Source organism: Urocitellus parryii, chromosome 13, assembly GCF_045843805.1.
Source record: "Urocitellus parryii isolate mUroPar1 chromosome 13, mUroPar1.hap1, whole genome shotgun sequence".
Classification (NCBI taxonomy): domain Eukaryota; kingdom Metazoa; phylum Chordata; class Mammalia; order Rodentia; family Sciuridae; genus Urocitellus; species Urocitellus parryii.
The window spans coordinates 56,679,374-56,701,249 of record NC_135543.1 but is presented as its reverse complement, the minus strand read 5'-3'; the positions used below and the strand labels follow the sequence as shown (position 1 = coordinate 56,701,249).

Genomic DNA, 21,876 nt, shown 5'->3' with positions numbered 1-21,876 from the left:
GGTCATATAAACAAAAGATTGTAATATAATCATTAAAGGGGATTACTTTTGCTTTAATTTAATAATGAAGAAAGGTCACTGATATATTATAGAGTGAAGAAGAGCAGGCCACAAAGCAACATATCTAATTAGAGTCCATCTACATGAAGTAATCAGATGCATGAGTATATATCTGTCTTTCCTAGGAAAGCTAGCAGAATACAACAGTCACTAGTATGGCATTATGTAAAAATGTGGATGTGTAACCGATGTGATTCTGCAATCTGTATACGGGGTAAAAATGGGAGTTCATAACCCACTTGAATCAAATTTATGAAATATGATATGTCAAGAACTTTGTAATGTTTTGAACAACAAATAAATAAATAAATAAATAAATAAAAATGAGTATATAGCTGGCTCTCCTTGTCTGTGGGTTCCACATCTACAGAATCAAGCAACTGTGAATTGAAAGTATTTGAGATATAATTGTACTGAACATGTACAGTGTTTTTCCTGACATTATTCCCTAAAGAATAAGTATGACAACTATTTATATAGCATTTACACTGTACTAGATGTTATAAGTAATCTAAATTTAAAGTATACAGGGTGATATGTGTAGTTTATATGCCAACCCTACACCATGTTATATAAGGGGTTTGAGCATCTGTACATTTTGTTACCTGATGGGGTGGTGACCTAGCACCAGTACCCCAGATATTGAATGATGATTCTATGTGCATAACTACACACAGTGGAATAACTGGAAGGGGTGATGGGGTTTCTGCTGGGAGTAAATTTTGGAGTGGTTTTCTTTTTTACCTTTATGATTTTATGTACTACTTCAACTGTCTATGTAGTTTAGTCTGTCTTTGAGGGTCTGGGCAATTTTCCCCAACATTTTTTTTTACAATACATGTTTTCTTTAATGTGTATGAACTTCTTTTATAATTGGAGAGAAAAAAAAGAGCCTATTTGCCATGAATGACTGGGATATGATAAAAATCCAAGTAATATTTATAACATAATCACAACTCAGGCTTACCCCATCATGAAATATAACAAACTCTGCCTTTTTGAGAAACTCAATCTGCACAAAGGAGTACGTGCTATTCCTCTCATATCTTTTAAAAAGATTTTACTAGATGAAAAAGGGGGAAAAACCTGATATTTTGCGGGTAGGAAACTGGCACATAAAAAACTGATCATAACAAATCATCACTTACTTTCGAAAAATTCTCATGTGCTGAGGTTTTTGAACACATAGGTATGCATGTATATGTGAATGCATGTATATAGGCACAATACACTGGAGGCAGGTCATGGAGGAGTAAAGCAGGTGTCTATGAGCTAGGAAGGAGAGGGCAAAGGGACAAAGGGAGGATACATGACAGGCACTAGACAGGAAAAGTAAGTTTTAACATTCTATAGCAAAGTAGGATGACTATACTTCACAACAACCTATTATAGCTTTTTTTAATATTTATTTATTTTTTTAGTTGTAGTTGGACACAATACCTCTATTTTGTTTATTTATTTTTGTGTGGTGCTGAGGATTGAATCCAGGGCCCTACACATGTGAGGTGAGCACTCTACAACTGAGCCACAACCCCAGTCCCCTATTATATCTTTTATAAAGAACTAGAAGAGAGGAGCTTGAACTTTTCCAACACAAAGACATGATCAATGTTTAAGGAGAGGGAAATGCTAATAACTTTCATCTGACCATTATACATTGTAAGTGTTGAGTTATCACATTATACCCCTCCAACAAATATGTACAATTATTATCAGTGACAAAGAAAAATACTTCAGAAAACTGCTGGGCAATTAAGAAAAAATAATTCTCTGTCCTAAGTCTCTAAAATGTGGTACTTACACGCTTTCATCAAGTAATTATTTAAAAATACCTCTAAGAAGCTTCAAATATTTTCACACTTTCATAATAAACATAACGATATTGGTAATGGTCTTACAATTTTAACTTGCAAGTAATTAGATATACCCATCGGGGCAGAAATGAAGTACATCACTGATAATCTTTTACCTCTAGCCAATTTTCTGTCTCTGCCAAATATTGATGACATACTTAAGGTAAATTGGAATCACAATGATCTAAGTAACATTGGCCTCTGAGGGAAGACTTAACATTAATTTAATTACCACTGATTCTGGCTTTGCTTCTTTTATAGTTATTATCACCAAGGATGCTGCTGCACCTGTTTCAAGGTACAAGATGCAGAGGAGCCAGGTGACCATCACCAGTAGGAAGTGCTTGGCATCCTACCCCTTGGTGTTGAACTTGCTGGTTTCCCCCTGGGGCCTTACAATCCAGCCACACAGGCTCTGAGCAAGGAGCAAGGATAGGACTCCTGCATTTAATGGTAGGTGGCACTAAAGAGGAATCACTTTCTGCTGGTTTCTTGTGTGTCTTGTGTTGTTTCTGGCTCCTTGTTTACCTAGTCCCTCTGTTAAGAGACTTGCACTCTTCACTCTTCAGAATCCTGACAGAGATCCCAGACTTTACTCTATGCATTCCTAAATGAATTGTGTCAATCTATTTCCCCCTTGCTCTTGACCACCCAAATTTAATGCCAAAGCTTTCTCCACCAACTCTGTCTCCTCTAACTAAATTCTTGTTCTCTCCCTTCCCACTGCTCTGGCTTTTACAGCTAAGTCAGATAATAACAATTATGGATTCCAGAGGAGGGGGTAGAGAAAGGAGAAAGAGAAAGGAGAAAGGAAGAGGGAGGGGAAGGAGAAGAGGAAGGAAAAGGGGGAGAAGGCACTGTAGGAGTCACTTAGTTAGCAGAGACAACTTTGCTACAAAACAAAATCCAATACAAAAAAGTGAAATTTTTAATGCAAGCCACCAAGATTGGTCTACTGATTAAAAGAAGGTGGAGGGACAGATTAGGTGGAAAGTTTTCAGAGCCCTCTTAGTTTTCTCATTATTGGAAAACTACACAGGGATGCCTGGAGTGCCCCAGTGAAGATGACATCCAAACTCAGAAGGGGCCCTCTCTCCCCTTCTTAGCTAATGCCACACTTGGTTCTGTCCTTGCCACTACCCCAGTCTTGACATTCCTAGGTATACCAACAGGACATCATTAACACCCCCATTTCTGCAGGACACAATGTTCCTGTGTCTAGGCTGAGCAGTTTCATCTCCATATTATCTATTGTTACAGCCCCTTTGGGTTGGTCCTGGGCTCTCCATGTCTTCTATAGTTCTTCACAGACAATCTCATCATGCCAAAGGCTTCTCTAGCCACCTGTCTGCTCCATGAGTCACTAACATATCCAGGACAAGATCCCTCTCTTGTAAGTCCCACAGCAATTTATACAACCATCTATTGGAAGCCCATTCAAATGTTTCAAAATGTTCCCCACTTAAACCCAGAAGCTTTCCATGCTACTGTTAACTTGAAGCTCACCTCTGAGCTCCTCTTCAAAACTGCTTCCTTCCAGTGTTGCCCATCTGAGTAAATGGCCCATCCCTCCATCTGCTATCTATCCAAATGTCCGTCCGTCATCTTTCTGCAAATTGGAAGTCTGCCTCCTCTGTCTTACTCCATATCCTATCCATCTTTCAGTTTGGTCAATTACTTCTCTTGACTCTATAACATAACTTTTCTCTAGCCACAGCACTATTGTTTCTCACCTGGGCTACCCAGGATCTCCTAACTAGTGTTCTTTTCTGATCCATTTTCTATTCCTCTGACCAAAAATTTTCAATGCAAATTTAATTAACAACCCACTACCCCTACCCCCCAAAAAATCTTAATGAGGTCTCCCTTGTAATTATAAAGATTAAAATCCTTAATGTGCCCTAAAAGGCTCTGTGGTCTGGATTCACCTGTTCCCTTCCTTCCCTTGCCTAACTTCCACCTCTAATCGCTCCCAGCTCTGAACACCCTGGTTTCTGTCCAGTTCTTCAGATTTAAGGGGTTCCCTCATGTGACAGGTTCTTATCCTTTTTTTTTTCTTTTGGTACCAGGGATTGGACCCTGAGGTACAACATCCCCAGCACTTCTTATTTTTTATTTTGTGGTAGGGTCTGGCTACATGGCTTAGGGTCTCACTAAGTTGCTGAAACTGGAGTTGAATTTGTGATCCTCTTGCTTCAGCCTCCCAAACTACAGGGATTAAAAAAGGCATGCACAACTGCATTCAGCTTATTTTATCCTCTTAATTCAGTTGTCTTCCATGTCACATCTTAAGGGTCATCTTCCCATACCTCCTGAATAAATCAACCCCTCATTTTGAGTTCTCATGATACCATGTGCTTCTTTTTATGCCCTTAACTTCATTTGATTTATTTGTGCAATCACATGGGATCATTTAATTCATCCTACTAGCTCTCCTAACCCTATCAAGTTCATGAGGCTAAGGACTCTGTCGACTGTTTAGTGTGCTCCCCCCAGTGTCCCCCCACCCTACAACTTTCCTGTTCATTCCCTTTGCTCTGCTAACACTGGCCTCCTTGCCATCCTGACCACACTTTTAATGCCTCAAAGTTTGTGTCTGGAATCGCCATTTGCTCTCCTGCTTCTAGTCCTGGCTGGCATTGTGTCCCCTCCCTCAGGGAACTGGGGAACTGCAACTGACACCTCAGACCATCTCCATCCCCTGCTTTATTTTTGCTTTTAGCATGAGTCACTTTGTGATACACATATTTTACCATGCACTAAGTGATTACTTTTCTGTCCCCTCTGCAAGAACGTTAAGCACTATACCCCAAAAGTAGTCTGCTATTTTGTTCCCTGCTCTGTCTCTGACACGTAGGATTGTGTCTGGTCTGAAATAGGCACTCTATAAATATTAGTGGAAAGAATGACTTCATTTTGGCACAGCGCCTGACACATGGCAGATCAATATGTATCTGTTGAATGAATGACAGTAAAGAGGAGGCTGGAATCTGCCTGGGACACTCCTGCAGATTCTGGCTCATTCTTTTCAGCAGTCAGCCCTCCAGAACTCAGAGCCAGCTGCAAGAAGGCTGCCTCGTTAGCTGGAGATTTGGTGTATGCCTTCAACTTGGAGTTAATTATAGCTAGGAACTGTGGAGAGTAATAGGGGCTGTGTCTGTGTGTGTGGTGGTAACAGCAGACAGAGTGTTAGTTCCTATTGGGAAAGGGCTAGCTCAGCAAATCTACAGTGTAAATAACGGAAAAGTTTAACTTACTTAGGAGCAAAAGCCAATAAACAGATTTTAAGTGCCATTAACGCCATTTTATATTCGAACACTGCTGGAATACAGTGAACGAGATCATTACAAGCACTTTTTAATGTTCTTTGAAAAGCACTAACAAGCATCTTGAAGATAGGTTGATGGAATCCCCAATTCCTCACAGGAGGTAAGTGGTGCTGTCCCCAGGGCCTTGACTCTGTGAGGCAGACTTCCCAGTGAGTGACACTGACCTTTGTGCAATTACATACATGTTTAGGGAAAGGGAGATGATAGTGCTAATCTCTAAGCCTATAAAGAAACAGCCATTAAGCATCTATGGGCATATACATAAGCATGATTAAGGAATTATCCTTGTTTTCTTTCATTCCTTAAATCCTTGTACAACTTTAACAATAGCCAAGATTTACTGTCACTGCCTAAGTGAAGCAGTTGCCAAATGGTGATGATAAAAGAGTGGCACAAAGCACTGCAGGAAATGCAGGCAGAAATGGGCATCCTCCCTACTGACACACTGCTCAGATCTCAGGGTCTGACCCAGACGCAGGCCGGTGCTGGTGCCTGAGCAGTTGTGCTACTGAAGCCTAAGGTAGTGGCTTTCCTTCATCCCCTACCTGGTATCAAATTCACTCTAATTTGCTGGAGTGGATTAACAGATCTGTCTGGGATTTGGATCCTCTATTTAAGAAGCATTAATAACTTTGCAGGTGGCTTAAGTGATTGATATCTTAGGATATACCACGATGGAGCCTTAGAGAGAATTATATAAATAACCAGTGTATGTGTGTATATATACATATATATGTATACACACATATACTATATATTCACATAAAATCATATATTTATGTTAGCCAATTATCAATAACATAAAATTCTAGAGGGATTTTAGAAAATGATAGCCAATTAGATGAAAACAGAACACAGGAGCACAAGGAAAGGCTTTAAGGTACTACGGAAGGGGAGAAGGAAGAGGACTGGACAGAAAGGCTGGAGCAGAGAAGTCTCTTCATATCATTGTCCCTGGACAGGTACAAAAACAATGCAATCCAATACAGAAACACTAAGGGGTGGGTGGGGAGTGGGATGGAGGGCAGGGGGATGCTAGAAAATGCAGCCCAGAAATCAAGGTGAAAGGCCACATCCAGTGCAAACCACTCAGAAACACAAGCCAAAGCCAAGTCTGGGAAGAGCTGGAACACCATCCACAGTGGAGCTAAAGCTACAGAGCAAGATGGCACTGGTAATTATGTACTAACTATTCATTTGGAACCCGAGACTTCAAAATGCTGATTTTCATTTTATTTTATTTATTTTAGTTTTGGGAGTACCAAGTATTGAACTCAGGGGCACTTGATCACTGAGACATATCCCCAGCCCTATTTTGTATTTTACTTAGAGACAGGGTTTCACTGAGTTGCTTAGTGCCTTGATTTTGCTGAGGCTGGCTTTGAACTCTCGATCCTCCTACCTCAGCCTCCCAAGCCACTGAGATGACAGGTGTGAGCCACTGAGGCCAGCCTATTTTCATTTTAAATGACTGAGTCTACTTAGCAGAAGAAAGAATAGTGAAGAAAATGTGGTTTTTCTTTCAAGTGACAATAGTCAATATTGTTTTTATGTGACATTTCAGTTCATTTCTATAAGAGGCTATGGTTCTTAGGAATTTATGATATTGATGAGGCTAATGACTTACCCAAGACCACCAGCTAACATGCAGTGGAGCAAGGACTCCAAACTGTACTTTTTAACTCCGCATACTACGCTCTTTTCTTTTGCCCAATAGGTCCTCCCTGACCTTCCACTCTTCCCTCATTCACCCTTGTCTTACCAGTCCCCAACAGTGTTACAACAACATAGCTTTCTGTTATTTTGGGACCAGAGATTGATTGTTTTATGATGCCTTGGCCTTTCTTGGGCTACAGACTATAAAGTCATAGGGGTGGCAGGTAGATTTAAATATGCTTTACCTCTGCCTATAATGGCCTGCAGGCTGAAGTCAAATGCCTGGCTTTGCAATGAAGGTTTATTGGTCACAGGTCCGCTGGGTTTCTGTCTTGTCTGGCTGCTTTTGAAGCAGCTAAACATCTGTACTGAGACTAGCTGCTTTGTTGCTATGGTCCAAAATTAATGTGGAAACTTAATCCCCAACAAAACAGTGTTAGGGGGTGGGATCTGTAGAAAGTGATTAGACCATGAAGGTTCTACCTTCATAGAATGGATTAGTGTCTTCTAAAATGGCTGAGGGACCTAGCTAGGCCCTTTTATGCTTCTACCCTTCCATCATAGGATGACAAAGGGTTTGTTCCCTCTGCTGGAGGACATTGCAACAAGATGACAACTATGAAGCAGAAAGTAGCCCTCACCAGAAACCTATCCTGCTAGCACCTTGATCTTTTTAAAAAAATTTTTATTAGCTACACATGACATTGCAATGATCTTGGCAATTCATACATTTGTATCATTGGGGTATAATTTCTCATTTTTCTAATTGTACAGATTGCAGAATCACACTGGTCATAGAGTCACTATATACATACATCAATCATATTGTCTATTCTATTCTGCTGCCCTTCCTATCCCCCCTACTCCTCCCCTCCTCTCCCATCATTTCTCTCTATCCAATCTAATGGGACACACTTTTTTTTCTTTTTCTCATCACAACATCATACATGTATTCTGTATAACCATGAGGTTCTCCTTCCATCTTCCATGCAACTCCCCTTCTCCCTCTTTTACCCTCCCACCTCTCTTCCCTATTTAGTGGTAGTCTTCTTCTCATGCTCTTCCTTCCTATCCCATTTTGAGTCACCCCCCTTACATCAGAGAAGACATTCGGCATTTGCTTTTTAGGGATTGAGTAACTTCACTTAGCATACTCTGCTCTAATGCCATCCATTTCCCTGCAAATGCCATGATCTTGTTATATTTTAGTGCTGAGTAATATTCCATTGTGTATAAATGCCACATTTTTAATCTATTCATCTATTGAAGGGCATCTAGGTTGGTTCTACATTCTAGCTACTGTGAATTGTGCTGCTATAAACATTGATGTGGCTGTGTCCCTGTAGTATGCTCTTTTTGGGTCTTTTGAGTATAGTCCAAGAAGGGGAATAGCTGGGTCAAATGATGGTTCCATTCCTAGCTTTCCAAGGAATCTCCATACTGCTTTCCAAATTGGCTGCACCAATTTGCAGTCCCACCAGCAATGTATGAGTGTACCTTTTTCCCCACATCCTCATCAGCACTTATTGTTGTTTGACTTCATAATGGCTGCCATTCTTATTGGAGGGAGATGGTATCTTAGAGTAGTTTTAATTGCATTTCTCTGATTGTTAGAGATGGTGAGCATTTTTTCATGTATTTGTTGATTGATTGTATATCCTCTTCTGAGAAGTTTCTGTTCAAGTCCTTGGCCCATTTGTTGATTGGGTTATTTGCTTTTTTTTGTTGTTTAACTTTTTGAGTTCTTTGTATACTCTAGAGATTAGAGCTCTATCTGATGTTTGAGAGGTAAAAATTTGTTCCCAGGATGTAGGCTCCCTATTCACCTCACATATTATTTCTCTTGCTGAGAAAAAACTTTTTAGTTTGAATTCGTCCCATTTGTTGATTCTTGGTTTTAACTCTTGTGCTATAGGTGTCTTATTAAGGAATTTGGGGCTTGCCCCCACGTGATGAAGATTAGGGCCAACTTTATCTTCTATTAGATTCAAAGTCTCTTGTCTGATTCCTAGCTCCTTGATCCATTTTGAGTTGACTTTTGTGCATGGTGAGAAAAACAGATTCAATTTCATTTTGTTGCATATGGATTTCCATTTCTCCCAGCACCATTTGTTGAAGATACTATCCTTTCTCCATTGCATGTTTTTAACACCTTTGTCTAATATAAGGTAGTTGTAATTTTGTGGATTTGTCTCTGTGTTCTCTATTCTGTACCATTGGTCTACCAGCCTGTTTTGGTGCCAGTACCATGCTGTTTTTGTTACTATTGCTCTATAGTATAGTTTAAAATCAGGAAGCACGATACGACCAGTTTCACTCTTCCTGCTTAGAATTACTTTAGCTATTCTGGGTCTCTTATTTTTCCAGATGAATTTCATGATTGCTTTTTCTATTTCTGCAAGGAATGTCATTGGGATTTTGATGGGAATCACATTGAATCTGTAAAGTAGCACCTTGATCTTGAGCTTGGAATTTACAATTTTTTAAACCATGGGAAGTATATTTCTATTACTTACAAGTTACCCAGTGTGTGATATTTTGTTATATCAGAGGATTGGACTAAGTTACCTGTAAAGGCTAAAATATTTACTACTGGATCATTTATAAGAAAGCATTTGCCAAAACCTGCACCAGATTATAATTGCCAGGAGGGCAGTACTGATTTATTTTTCATCATCTTTTTATATTGATGTCTAGCAAATAGTAAATGATCAATAAGTGCTTGTTGAAAGAAGAAATGGGTTCACACACTCTTTGTCCATCTGTGAGGAGAACTAAGCAGAGGAGTGAGTAGGATATTTCTGTGACAAACAGGTGCACATCAGATATACAGAGGGTCAAGTCAAGATAAGGTGGGCAGAACCTCCAGGTGGTGGGGAGAGAGGATGCTGATTAAGAACAACACAGGAGGACTGTACTTGAAATGGAGCCTGAAGCTTGGAAACGTTTTATTAAAGGAGACAGTTGGTATAGGACCATTGTCAGGCTGGCCTGGAGGGGCCATGCCTCTTCCCAAGCCTATAAAAATAAACTTTCCTAATAAATTTAACTAGACCTTCATTGTTTCATATCACAAAAGAACAACTACCTACGTACTAGATCACAGACAAGTGACTTCCCTTCTCCATACATCAACTTGAAAGTAAGGACTTTACTGAGTTACATGAAACTATTTTATATTTGTGCAGCATTTGTGGTTTTTAAATATCTTCATGAAAAAGTCAGTATACGTTTGTGTAATAATAAGCTGGGAAGTAGGTGGGGCCACGTGTGACTTTCTTTTGCCTTCCTGCCACCCTAGGATCAGGACGCTGCCCAGTGCCCTCCAGCTGGGCATCCTGCTTTCCCAGGCAGGACACAGGCAGGGCAGCCCTGCTGGCTACTGTTCTTCCTTACATCTGGCCCATTCCTAAAAAGTCCTCTGACAGCCTGCCCTCTCTGTGCCCATTCAGAGCTAGGTGACAATGATTGAAAATGGGTTAACAAATACTAAATTGTCCCCATTGTCCTTCTTAGATGACAGACATGAAGCCATCATACAGAACTTCTACAGAAGGCAGAGGTAGTACTCCAGAGTTTCTTGACAGAGGGCCTCAGGGGTCAGTCTAAGAAACAGAGGACTTATCTTGAAGCCACTTTTAAGTATAGTTTTTAGTTCTTTTGTATATTTATTAGGGGTGGGGTGGCATGGAGAGTTGAAGGATGGGAAAGGAGGGCCAGAGTCTCCTTCAGCTGCCTTGTCACTGAGACTGGCCTGTGAAGAATGTGATGCTAAAGGCTAAACTACGCCAATGGGAACAACCCTCAAAGTGCACATCAGATAGGAGAGACAGCAGCTCCCAGGTTGGAGTCCTGCCTCCACGTCTTATTAACTGTGTAGTCCTTTCACCCCCTTTGCCCTCAATTTTCTCACCTATAAAACAGACAAAATAATATTACCTATTTAATAGTGTTGCATCTGGGAGTAAACGCAAAGTACACCGAGTAGTGACTAGCAAAAGTAAATACTCAGTAAACACTAAATTTTTATGGTTGAAAATCCCTTATCCAAAAATGCATAGGACAAGAAGTGCTTTAATTTTTTTTTGATTTTAGGATATTGAATATACATAATGATATATCTTGGGGATGGGACCCAAGTCTAAACATGAAATATTTATGTTTCATATGCACCTTATATGCACAGATTAAAGGAAATTTTTCATTATCTTTTTACAGTGGTGTCTAGCAAATAGTAAATGATCGATAAGTTCTTGTTGAAAGAAGAAATATATTCACACACTCTGTGTCCATCTGTGAGGAGAATTAAGTAGAGGAGTGAGTATGATATATATAACACTTTTTCAGTAATTTTGTGTATGAAACAAAGTTTTATGATATAGAATTTTTCACATGTATGTCAGTGTTCAAAAATCTTGCATTTTGGAACAATGTGGATCTCAGATTTTCAGATTAGGGATGCAAAAACCTCTAAATTTTTTCCTATTAATTATTCAGAAATATTTCTCAAAAGAGTTTCCCAAATGCAGGTATAAAATTATATATCAGGAAGAAGTGGACTCAAAGTTATACTGCACAAAGCTCAGTTGACTCTCTCAGCATACCTAATGTGACACCCCTTGATATGGCTTTCTGTATGCTTTATTCTCAGATAAGGCCCAGATGGGCAATATTATAACAACTATAGGACAATGACTCATCAACATCCCCTTCCACATTGCATGTGAAGGGGTGTGTCCATGGTAGCTCTGTGAATCTCCTTAGAGTTTAGTGCAGAGATGAAGGGTTTCTTGGAACAGAAGACATTGGGAGAAATCTGAATTGTTCTACTAGTGAAAGACCTTCTCAGGCTCCCAGAGAACATGAAAGAACTTAGAAGAGTCTAGATGGGCTAAGAAGTAATGTTTTCCTTCTCTGAATCATTATGGCACTGTATACATAGCTGTCAACTGCAGGATTACAGCCACGGGGATCTGTCCTCTGCCTGGTGTGTTTTGTCCCATGGGCAGGGGCAACATCTCATCTTGATAATCTTTATATCCCCAGTCTCTGACAAAGTGCCCCACAGGTGCCAAATGAATTCACTGAGTGGCAATCAAACTGTGGACTGTGAGGCAGCATCTTCCATCTACAAAGGACCTTGACAACATCACTGAAGCACCAAATAAATACGGCATGCTTTAACAAAACCTGCAAAACAAAGCTGGTGGTTTGGCTCTATTCATGGCCAAACGGAAAACAAAAAATGCTCAGTTGGGAAGTTTCATATTATACTGAAGCCCCAACCCTTTGGATCTGCACTGACCAAGAGTAAACAATAATAAAAAAATAAAACCTTAAAAGTCAGTTTCTCATTCATCCCAGTCACATGCCAAGTGCTCAGCAATCTCCTGGGTTTGAATAGAAATTTCTTTGGGGCAGCACTGCCATAGACGCTGTGGTGTCAACTCAAGAAATGTTAACTCAGGCAAACAGAATTCAACTGCACTTTTACAATCAATAAAGCTAACATACTACTCCCTTGTAATATCCAAACCTTCCAAATTTGTTCTCTTACACGTGATAAGGCACAATGAGCTAGATGTTCTCTCAGCCTTGCTGTTTAGTTTATGTGTCTATATAAATACTGCTAATTCTGTTAAGTTACTACAGTGAGCCTGTCACTACCGTGATGCAGTTATGTGTGACTCACAGCAGTTTAATGCAGGGGATGGATAGCTTGAGCCTGGAGAGAAGGAGGCTCATCAATCTACCATGTGTCTCAGCATCATTATGGAACATTAATGAGGTTGGGCTCAATTTAAAACCCGTCAGAGGCATTACGGATTGGCAACATTCAGTTTCACCAGCACTGGGAATTTCTGAGATATAATCCTAGATCTTTTGCTAATGAGTATTGTGATATGGGGACTATCATTAAACTTCTGAGTTTCGCTTTCCTGCCCTTAGAATGGGGCTATTTCTGACCTACCTAACCCAGAGTCCAGAGGATTCATGAGTTAATATTCGCAGGGAACACCAAGCTCCTTGCATGAAGGCAGGCTTTGCATCATGATTTCTATTCATTCTCATGAAGCAGCTGGGAAATATTAGGACTGGGGTGTTACTCCTAAAAATGTGTCTTCCTTTTACACATTTTAACATTACCTATGTTCCTAGAACCTTAAATCTAAAAGTAAAACTGGGCCCACAGGGAGAGCACACTGATGTAGTGGCAGTATTCAGATCATTTTTCCTTCCCTTAGTATGAACATAACACCAGCCCCTTGCAGCAGGATGAAAGCAGTAATTGCACTGTAAATTCTCACTGCATGAGCCTGGTGGTCAATCTTATCAGATGTGGAAAGAAAGTTCTACAACAGCACAATTACACTGTCAGCACTCACATGCAATGATATTCCCATATCTGTTCTTCATTCTGTTCTCATCTTTCTTAGCAGAATCCCATGGTGCAGACTGCCCTTCAAAGAAACTCTGGAAGAAAGAGGAAGTGACACTAAGCATTACAATTTGGTGCAGTAAACAGAGGGATCTTAAGCAGGGAGGGGTCCTTAGAAATGTGGATCAAGGGCCAAGCAGGAAAGAATGCCCATGGGGATGAGGTAAGGTATTGATTGTTAAGCTGTATTATATTTGAAACATTTCATTTGGGTTTTCCTAAACTTTTTTCCCCTATAGTTAATATCTCACAAACACAGGGATAAAAGTTGAAGAATGAATCCACAATTTATTTGTGTAATACAGTAAAAATGGTTACATGATCATGCCTATCTTATCTGAATAATACAGAAAACAATAAATTTTTCACAATTTCTTCATCATATTACAACTTATCAATATTCTTATAGGAGATAGGAAGATACCTTTCTTTTCCCCTCAATAATTGCTGACTGAAGGAAGTTTATTTTTTGGTTAAAATGGTGAAAGTAGGTAAGCTAAGACTTTATGACTTTAAGGCTAAAATCCAGTAATATACTCTGTTGGGGTTTTCTCTTCATTTTTAATGGAGCTTAGATGTCCATTTATTTAAGGATTTGGCATTATTATGCTCTGGGTCTTTAATCTTCATGTTATTAGATTTTCTTTCAATTCCAGTTATAATGAAATGTCTTCTGCCATCAGTGGACAAAGGAAAAAAATGGGACTTTTATTTCCACTTTAGTCCATGTGACATCTTCTTTTTGTGAAGTCAACTATACATGAGGTTATGGGAAGAACGGTAGGAAGAAAGATTTAGCAGAACTGATTTCTTGTCATTGCCAAAGCTACCCTTACACTTTTTTGATCCCATTTAGGAAAGTAGAAGATTTGGGGAAGGAAGGAAAAATAAAGGTAGAGATGAGACAGTGCCTTATTCTGAAATGTTTGAGGGCCATCATGGACCCCAAGATGGCTTTCAACAAATTCTTCAAGATGGTAACTCTTCCTTACTCCCTAATCTCCATTCTATCATCATGGCCCCTTCCAACCCTTGCCAACAGATGGTGATAGTCTGTGGTTCAAGTGAACATTAATTATTCCTTTTTCTGGGTTCTGTTTTCTCTTACTAGACAATTTGCTCTCCAGTCCTGCTACAATAGGACACAACTACTCACAGACTCCAGGGACTCTCTGCTCCCGCTACCTGCATATCACATGGCACTCGGACCATGTAATTAGGAGGCAGTGCTTGGCATATTCTGCAGTTTCCATGTCTATTTCTGCCACCAAGCTGTGGATTCTCTGAGAGCAGGGACTGCATGCTTATCATTTTTATTTACTGAGAGCCCATGTCTCATAGTAGGAATTCAGTAATGAGTTATAGAATGAATGAGAAACTACATTATTTGGTTACAGTATGTCTTGGCTTTAATTTTAAAGATTTATATCTATAGCTTAAATGTGTGAGGAGATTCTAAGACTTGGAAAACCTATCTGTCTTGGTCCACTCTTCATTATTATAATAAAATACCTGAGGCATGCTACTTATGAAGAAAAGAGGTTTATTTAGCTCACAGTTTCAGAGGCTGAAAGTACAAGATCAGGTGACCCTACATGTTGGCTTCTAGTGAGGGTCTAATGGTGTGTACTATCATGGCAGGTGCAGGTGGGAAGGGGAGTGATCACATCTCCAGATAGGAAGTCAGAGAGGTTTTCACAGTTCTTCCTGAGGGCATACCTCTAATCAAACTAGGACCTCTCACCAGGCCCAACACATGAACCCTGGGGGGACAAATCACATTCAACCCATAGCACTGTCTGTGTTTGTTCCATAGTTTGTAGATTTCTTTTGGCCACGGATTGTAAAATCCTACTTTTATTGTACTGCTGGATTCTGATGCTGCTATTGTCATATATCTCAGCTCTCCTAAGAGACTGGCTGGAAAAGAGCCTAATCCCAGGTGTGTCTTACTGTCAAGCTTGAAGATCTGGTCATTGGTATGTCTATGCTATGGAACAGCAGGAGCAGACGCTGATTTATAACATTAAAGAGCAAAAAGACAACAAGGGCAGAGTTTTAAATGCATGGCCTTAAATTCCCTCAGTTATGCACACAACTGATGAACCATTAACATAACAGTTTTTGCATTACTGTAGTATATGCTAATAGCTCTATTAATAGAGCCACACCATACATTACTAGTTGAAGGATAAAATTTTGAAGAATGTAGGAGAAATACACACACACACACACACACACACACACACACACACACAAATGGCGTTACTAATAAAGTAAACAAATAATAATACTAGCAGTAAAAGAAAAATCACTACTTAATCCCATCTAGAACAAGACCATTACACAATCAGAACATAAACAGGTAGCAAGCTAAAAAACTTTAACTTCTATTTTGCTCTATAATGTGCATTTAAAAATAGCTCCAGGGATTTTAAAGTCAGATACTCTTGCTTTGAATAGTGTCTTTGTTACCCAATGAATGACAATTATTCTTACAGTTGAGTAATAACTATTATTTGACTTCCAACAATGTAATTCTACTTTGAGTTTGTCATGATTTAATTAACAATTTCACTTCCCCCTGCCTTTTCTCCCCATCTATAAAGTTCTCTAATATATTTTTTTTTTTTGTAGGAAGACAGAAGAAGATAACTAACTGACTTTGAGGGAGACTCTGAAGTCTTCCAGTAAATCCACAGCTTCAACCCAAAGGGAAATGCTCCCAGGTCCCTGAGGCACAGCCCACACCTGTGCCCCACAAATCCCCTCCTGCTCCTGACAGAGGTTCTCTCAAGGGGTCTGGCACTCACATCGAAGCTGTGTTTCTTTAGCATTTGTGGTAATCATAGGATTACCAAAAATCCTTATTTTTAAAAAATGTTATTATAATTTCACTGTTTTCATTTAATTGATGACCAGAAAATAGACACAAATCAACAAATGGAAAAAGATCCAGTCTCATTCCAATTGAGCACTATAGTTTTCAGAAGGATGGGGCCCAGTGCCAGGTGTGGTCAGGAGGCTGAAGCAGGAGGATGGTGAGTTCAAAGCCAGCCGCAGTGGTGCTAAGCAACTCAGTGAGACCATCTCTAAACGAAATACAAAATAGGGCTGGAGATGTGGCTTAGTGGTCAAGTGCCCCTGAGTTCAATCCCTGGTACCACGCCCCCCACCAAAAAAAAATGATTGGGGCCCAAGCAGTCAAATATATACATATATATATATATATATATATATATATATATATATATAAAAGCATCTATGCATCAACAAATGTCTGTAGATGAGTGAGTCCATCAGCTCAACTGGCCATCCCTGGGCTAAAGCAAGGCACAGGGGAGATGGCCTCCCAGCTCTCCAGCTGAGGGACATGAGATTGAGACAGACCTCAGTGTATTCTTACTCTTAACCCACTGCTCTTGCCCTGACAATGACATTGAAGGGGAAAACAGTATTAAGTCTACTTATATACATGCAGCCAACAATTGCTCTGCAAACTTAGATCATACTTCCTGGTCTCTAAATGAAGGCTTACAGTAAGAGAATATAAAAGACACCAAGTAAACTTTGTCTAAATGTTGATTTTTTTTTAATAAAATTGCAATTTTTTTCTTAAATGATGTGTGTTCATTGCAGGGAAGCAGTGGCAAGAGAAGGAGGGAGCTCTTGCTGTGAGCCTCCCAATTTCCTACCTAGAAATTGTGTGAATCACTTGAATGGCCAAAAAAGAAATTTAACAAAACAAAAAAAAGAGGTGCTCTGAGAAAAATTCCAGATGACTATTGCCTCCATAGAAGCAAGCCACTGTCTACTGGCTCCCTGTGGATATGGTGACTCTTGTTTGCATTTTCAGCAATAGTTCTGCTTCCAGTTACATCAGCATCATTAGACCAGCTGTTCTTATGCTTGGCCTGGAAAAGAAATAATACACCTAGGAGGAGCCCAAAGAGTAGAAATCAGGGGCTTTCTAGATTGGCTTGTCCTCTTCTGTTTCCTTTTTTAAATGTAGATTTAATTTTTTTCTTAGACTCAGTTTGAAATGTTGCAGCTTTTCATGAGTATATACTTTCAAAATACCAGAGAAAACAATTTGCCTTTATAGACTGTCTCTTATGCCTAAATAAGGATAAATGTCAACTGTTTAAGTTTCTAGTGAAAAAATAAAACTTTATCTATAATAAGGTACTCAGAGAATCCATTATATGCTACAGGGGTCTTTTACAAGCTAAGTCCCTCGTTGTCTTTCTAGTTTAGAAATTCTCAGAGCAAAAATAGTCACTGGGGAAAGAACACAACTCATCAGTGCCACAGAGTACACAACAAGTCCACAACCAGGCCTGGCACAGATGTGAGGTCCCCAATGTAGGAAGTACACATCCTTCTTTCATTTTTCTTCCCCTGGAATACTAAGGCTTCTATGAAGCTGCTGTCATTCCACCTCTTTTGTGTGTTTTTTTTTATTTTTTATTTTTCAAACCATGAGATGGATAGAGAGTCACTAATAAACTCATCAGCAAAATATACCTGTGGAAGATCATTTGGGGTCATCTGCAATCTGCTTTTTCAATAATTCAGTTCTTTTTCACACAGTTTTTGTTTTTGTAAACATCTTTTAATAAATTAAGCAAAATCAAAACACATAAATTTTTTTCTGGGCATTTTTTCTTTGTTCTAAAGAACAAAAGCTTCTTTAGCTATCTTTGTAAGAGGTCAAATCTCACACAAGTTCCTTAAAATTACATAAATCGAATTACTAAATTCTTGGATTAGCATTCTATTTTGAACTAATATTATTGGGAAAATAGTAATCACCACATAATCTATGTAGTATCTAGAGAGGCATGGTTTCTATCAATTTGTTAACAATACAGTGAAATAGGTGAGCATGGTGGTGCGTGCCTGTTACCCCAGCAGCTCGGGAGGCTGAGGTAGGAGGATCCCAAGTTCAAAGCCAGCCTCAGCAAAAGTGAGGCAATCAGCAACAAAATGAGGCCCTTCCTCTAAATTAAAATTCAAAGTAGGGCTGGGATGTGGTTCAGTGGCCAGACCTTGAGCTGAATCCCTGGTACCAAAAATAAAAAATATTTAGAAATTTTTAAAAAGTACAGCAAACCAGATTTTGAATCCTCCTGGTTCTGAGATAAAAAGAACTTTGTTTCTTGAAGGATTCAGAGTTTTCTGAACATTTGCCAATGACCAGCTGTGGTGGCTCGTGGGAAATTTTGCTTATTTGCTCCTTAAATTTTTCTATTATGTTCCACTTTAAGTACAGCCTACAATTCCTCCTCTTTCTTTCATCTCATGGTTTTTGCTTGTCAAAATCATGAGCAGGTTCACTAAAATCAAATTTAAGCAAAGCACAGATGATTTGAAGAAGAGGCCCAATGAGAAAGAACAGAAGCGACAGTGGGAGAACGAAAGCAAAAATCATCATTTGGTGACCAAAGACTTGCTATCCAAGGAACAACAACTTAAGGACAAGCCTGGGAGACAGATGACGATTGCCCATGTTCCCAGCACTATTTTTATAGGAGGAATTTTGAATATGATGTGCACATTTAGGCGATATTTAGTGTTTAGGGCAGATTTTTAATATGCAGGTACAATTTAATGCACCAACTATGAATTTTTTTATTATGAGAAAACCACTTTATGTATTTTGGGGATTTAAGTTAATGGTCTCACTGCACCTTCTGTTAGAATTTTCATAAATATACTTATGCTTTTATTCTACTTAAAATGTAATTAAAGTGTTTCCTCTGACTACCTTAGCTCATATATACTGAGAAAAGGCAGCAAACCTGGGAGCCACTTTGAAAGAGTAATAAGTCTCTGAAACAATAAAAATGAAACCAGGCAAGCTCCGGTGAATACCAATGACTCTCCGCTTTAAGTTGCGGCACTCTCCATGGGCACAGTGCAGAAGGAAATTGAACATCCTGCACACTGTCATTTTTTTTTTTCCAAATAAGAAACATGTTTTTGTGATTCAATAACCTCCTCCCCCACCCCTCAAACCACCATCATTTTCCACAGGATATAATTCTATACCTCAGTTGCCCACCTCTGGAGAGTATTACTCTGAAATGATTCAGTCTGTTAAATATGCCACAGCTCCCATATATTGAGAGAGAGAGGTGTGGGGGGGGAAGAATATGAATCCTTTTTTCCAGAAAATCTTCTGAAAGAAAGGGATGAAGGTCAAGGCTGGACATAATGTGCAGTACATTTTCAGACAGCACAGGGTCAAGTGTTTCAGAAGCTTCTGAAATTGAATTTTTCCTCCCTTCCTCTTATGAATAAAATTGTGCACGTAAAATGACTAAAGTCATCACCCTGAAAGAAGGGAGATGAACTCACTGGGGCATGCAGAGTCTCTGAACTTTCTTTGTTTTCCGCCCATACTTCTCGTTCTTCTAAGTGTTCATTTTATGAGGTACATATAAACTATTTATTGCTACAGCACTAAAGCAACTGAAGACTCCTAACTTTGCTTGATGGACCACAATGTGGTACTGCTGATGGGGAGGGGGCTCCTGAAGTTCAGGCCCAGTGGCTGCAGTGGTCACAGGTCACTGTCATTCTCTGATTTCCAAGACAAAGGCACTCAAAGGGAATAAGTGATGCTTTAAAGGCAAAGGAGGTTGGGACTGGGTGAAAACTAGTATCTAGACTTTGTTATTTCTAAGCAAACTGAAATCTAAATGTGGATGAGCATTGATTCTTTTAAAGAAGTTGCTAATATCTCCACACTTCAAATGGCCATTTTTTTATTGAAACTTAATCCAATTTGAAACTTTTCAGAAGCTTTTTTCTTTTGCCAGATTCAAGTGGGTGGTGATCTCAGCAACACTTTCCCCCTGACTACCCTCCTTTACCAAATGTTTCTCTTCGGAGTAGAGGGTTTCAGCTTTAAAAAAAAGTCTGTGGTGTTTTAGTACCCAGAACAGGCCTCTTGATGTTTAGCTAAGCTTTAGAACATGTTTCTTATTCTTTGGAATATTACACTGAATGAAAGATTTTATAAGTGACTTTTCACAGCAAAGTCATGTACTTCCTGTTGATTAATATTTACTTGTGTGGTTTTTGAAGCTCTATTTGATGAGCACTCTTCCCCACCACCACCCCCAGTGCTGGGGATGGAACCCAGGGCCTTGTGCATGCTAGGCAAGTGCTCTACCACTTAAGCTACACTCCAGCCCCATTTTGAGCATGTTTAATTCTGTTGCATAAATAAGGAAATTTAGGCTCTTCTGGAATCTGGCAGCTAATAAGTAGAAGAGTGGGGTCCCAGAGCTAGATAGATCTCCCCACTTTGAGCTCAGTGCTCCTGCCATTAGGCCACAAAGCTGGCTGAGAGCTTGGGGCCTAGTGTCTGCTGCATTGCACCGTACACTAGCAATCTGAAGTCACCATGGTCACAGTTCACACAGCACCAAGCACTTCTGGTTACCACTTTTTAAGAAATAAGCCAGTTCAGTAACAGAGTCCTGCCACCATATGCTCAGTGATTCTTCTGGGGGTAACAGGGAGTATGTATACTCTGGAGGGACCCTTAATCTATTTAGTTTTCTTTCTCTTTGCATTTGCCCAATTTCAAGAGCACCTCTTTTCCTACCTTCAGAATCCTTGCAGAAGTCAACTTCTAGAAATAATGTGACATATCCTTCAAGGGTACTGAAGCAGAAAAAAACTGAGAACCACAGATGAAATATTGGGGGTAGGGTGGGGCGGGCATGAATGCACACCAGCCCTTCAGTTGAGCGATGGAGGAAAAAGTGGTGAAAATAGTAATTGTGAAACAATCTTGGCTGCAGAACATTCTATGGAAAAGGCCAATATTCAGTGGAATTACAGAGTCTGATGCTTTAAAAAGGGGATGCTTTCTATATAATTGGGGTGAGGGTAAGCTTCAATGGAGCATTAATTTTAAGAAGTACAGGATGGCTGGTAGGAACTACTTAGCTCTTTCCTGACCTGCCTTTCTCTTACATTTGCATCCTCAAGGACAACTGAATAGCAAAGACCAACATCCTCAGCAGTGCCTGGGGCTCCCTGTTAGTTGGGATGCCTTCTTAGGTCTGGTGGCCTCTGGCTTCCTATACACGTGATGAAGTTCTCAGATTAGTTTTGGGGAGTCCCTGGTTACCTAGCATTTGACCCAAAAAGGGGGTTTCAAGGGCTCATCTTGAGGAGGATTTTCATCAACTTGAAATTTAAATTTTCAGACATATTCTTTTCTCAAGGGGTCTTTGCTGCTTATTACTGAATGAGAACAGGTAGTGAGAGCTGGACAGCAAGGGCTTTATAGCCTTTTTTAGTTTTCAGTTAAAACTTAGTCAAAGTTTACTTTTTTGATTTCTGCTTGAGTTGGGTCTTGCCTATTTCTTGATTATCCTGTACCTCAATGAGATGAATCAATCTTTGAAAGATTCTGGAACTTGAATCTGTCTCTGTTCTCACTGCATTTTCCTGGAAATCATAAAGCCAAAGTAATCAGATGGGGCATCAAAACAGTAACATTAATGAGTGATCT

The 21,876-nt window shown here is 39.6% G+C and overlaps 1 protein-coding gene across 7 annotated transcripts in view; it reads right to left on the bottom strand.

Moving 5' to 3' along the window:
- Positions 1-21,876, bottom strand: part of Ptprm (protein tyrosine phosphatase receptor type M) — a 788,264-nt gene that overhangs the window by 97,058 nt on the left and 669,330 nt on the right. For all 7 annotated transcript variants that reach the window (XM_077792334.1, XM_026408885.2, XM_026408886.2 and 4 more), the window contains one exon: positions 13,285-13,372. In XM_077792334.1, coding sequence (XP_077648460.1) covers positions 13,285-13,372 — 88 coding nt within the window. The remainder of the gene's footprint in view (positions 1-13,284; positions 13,373-21,876) is intronic.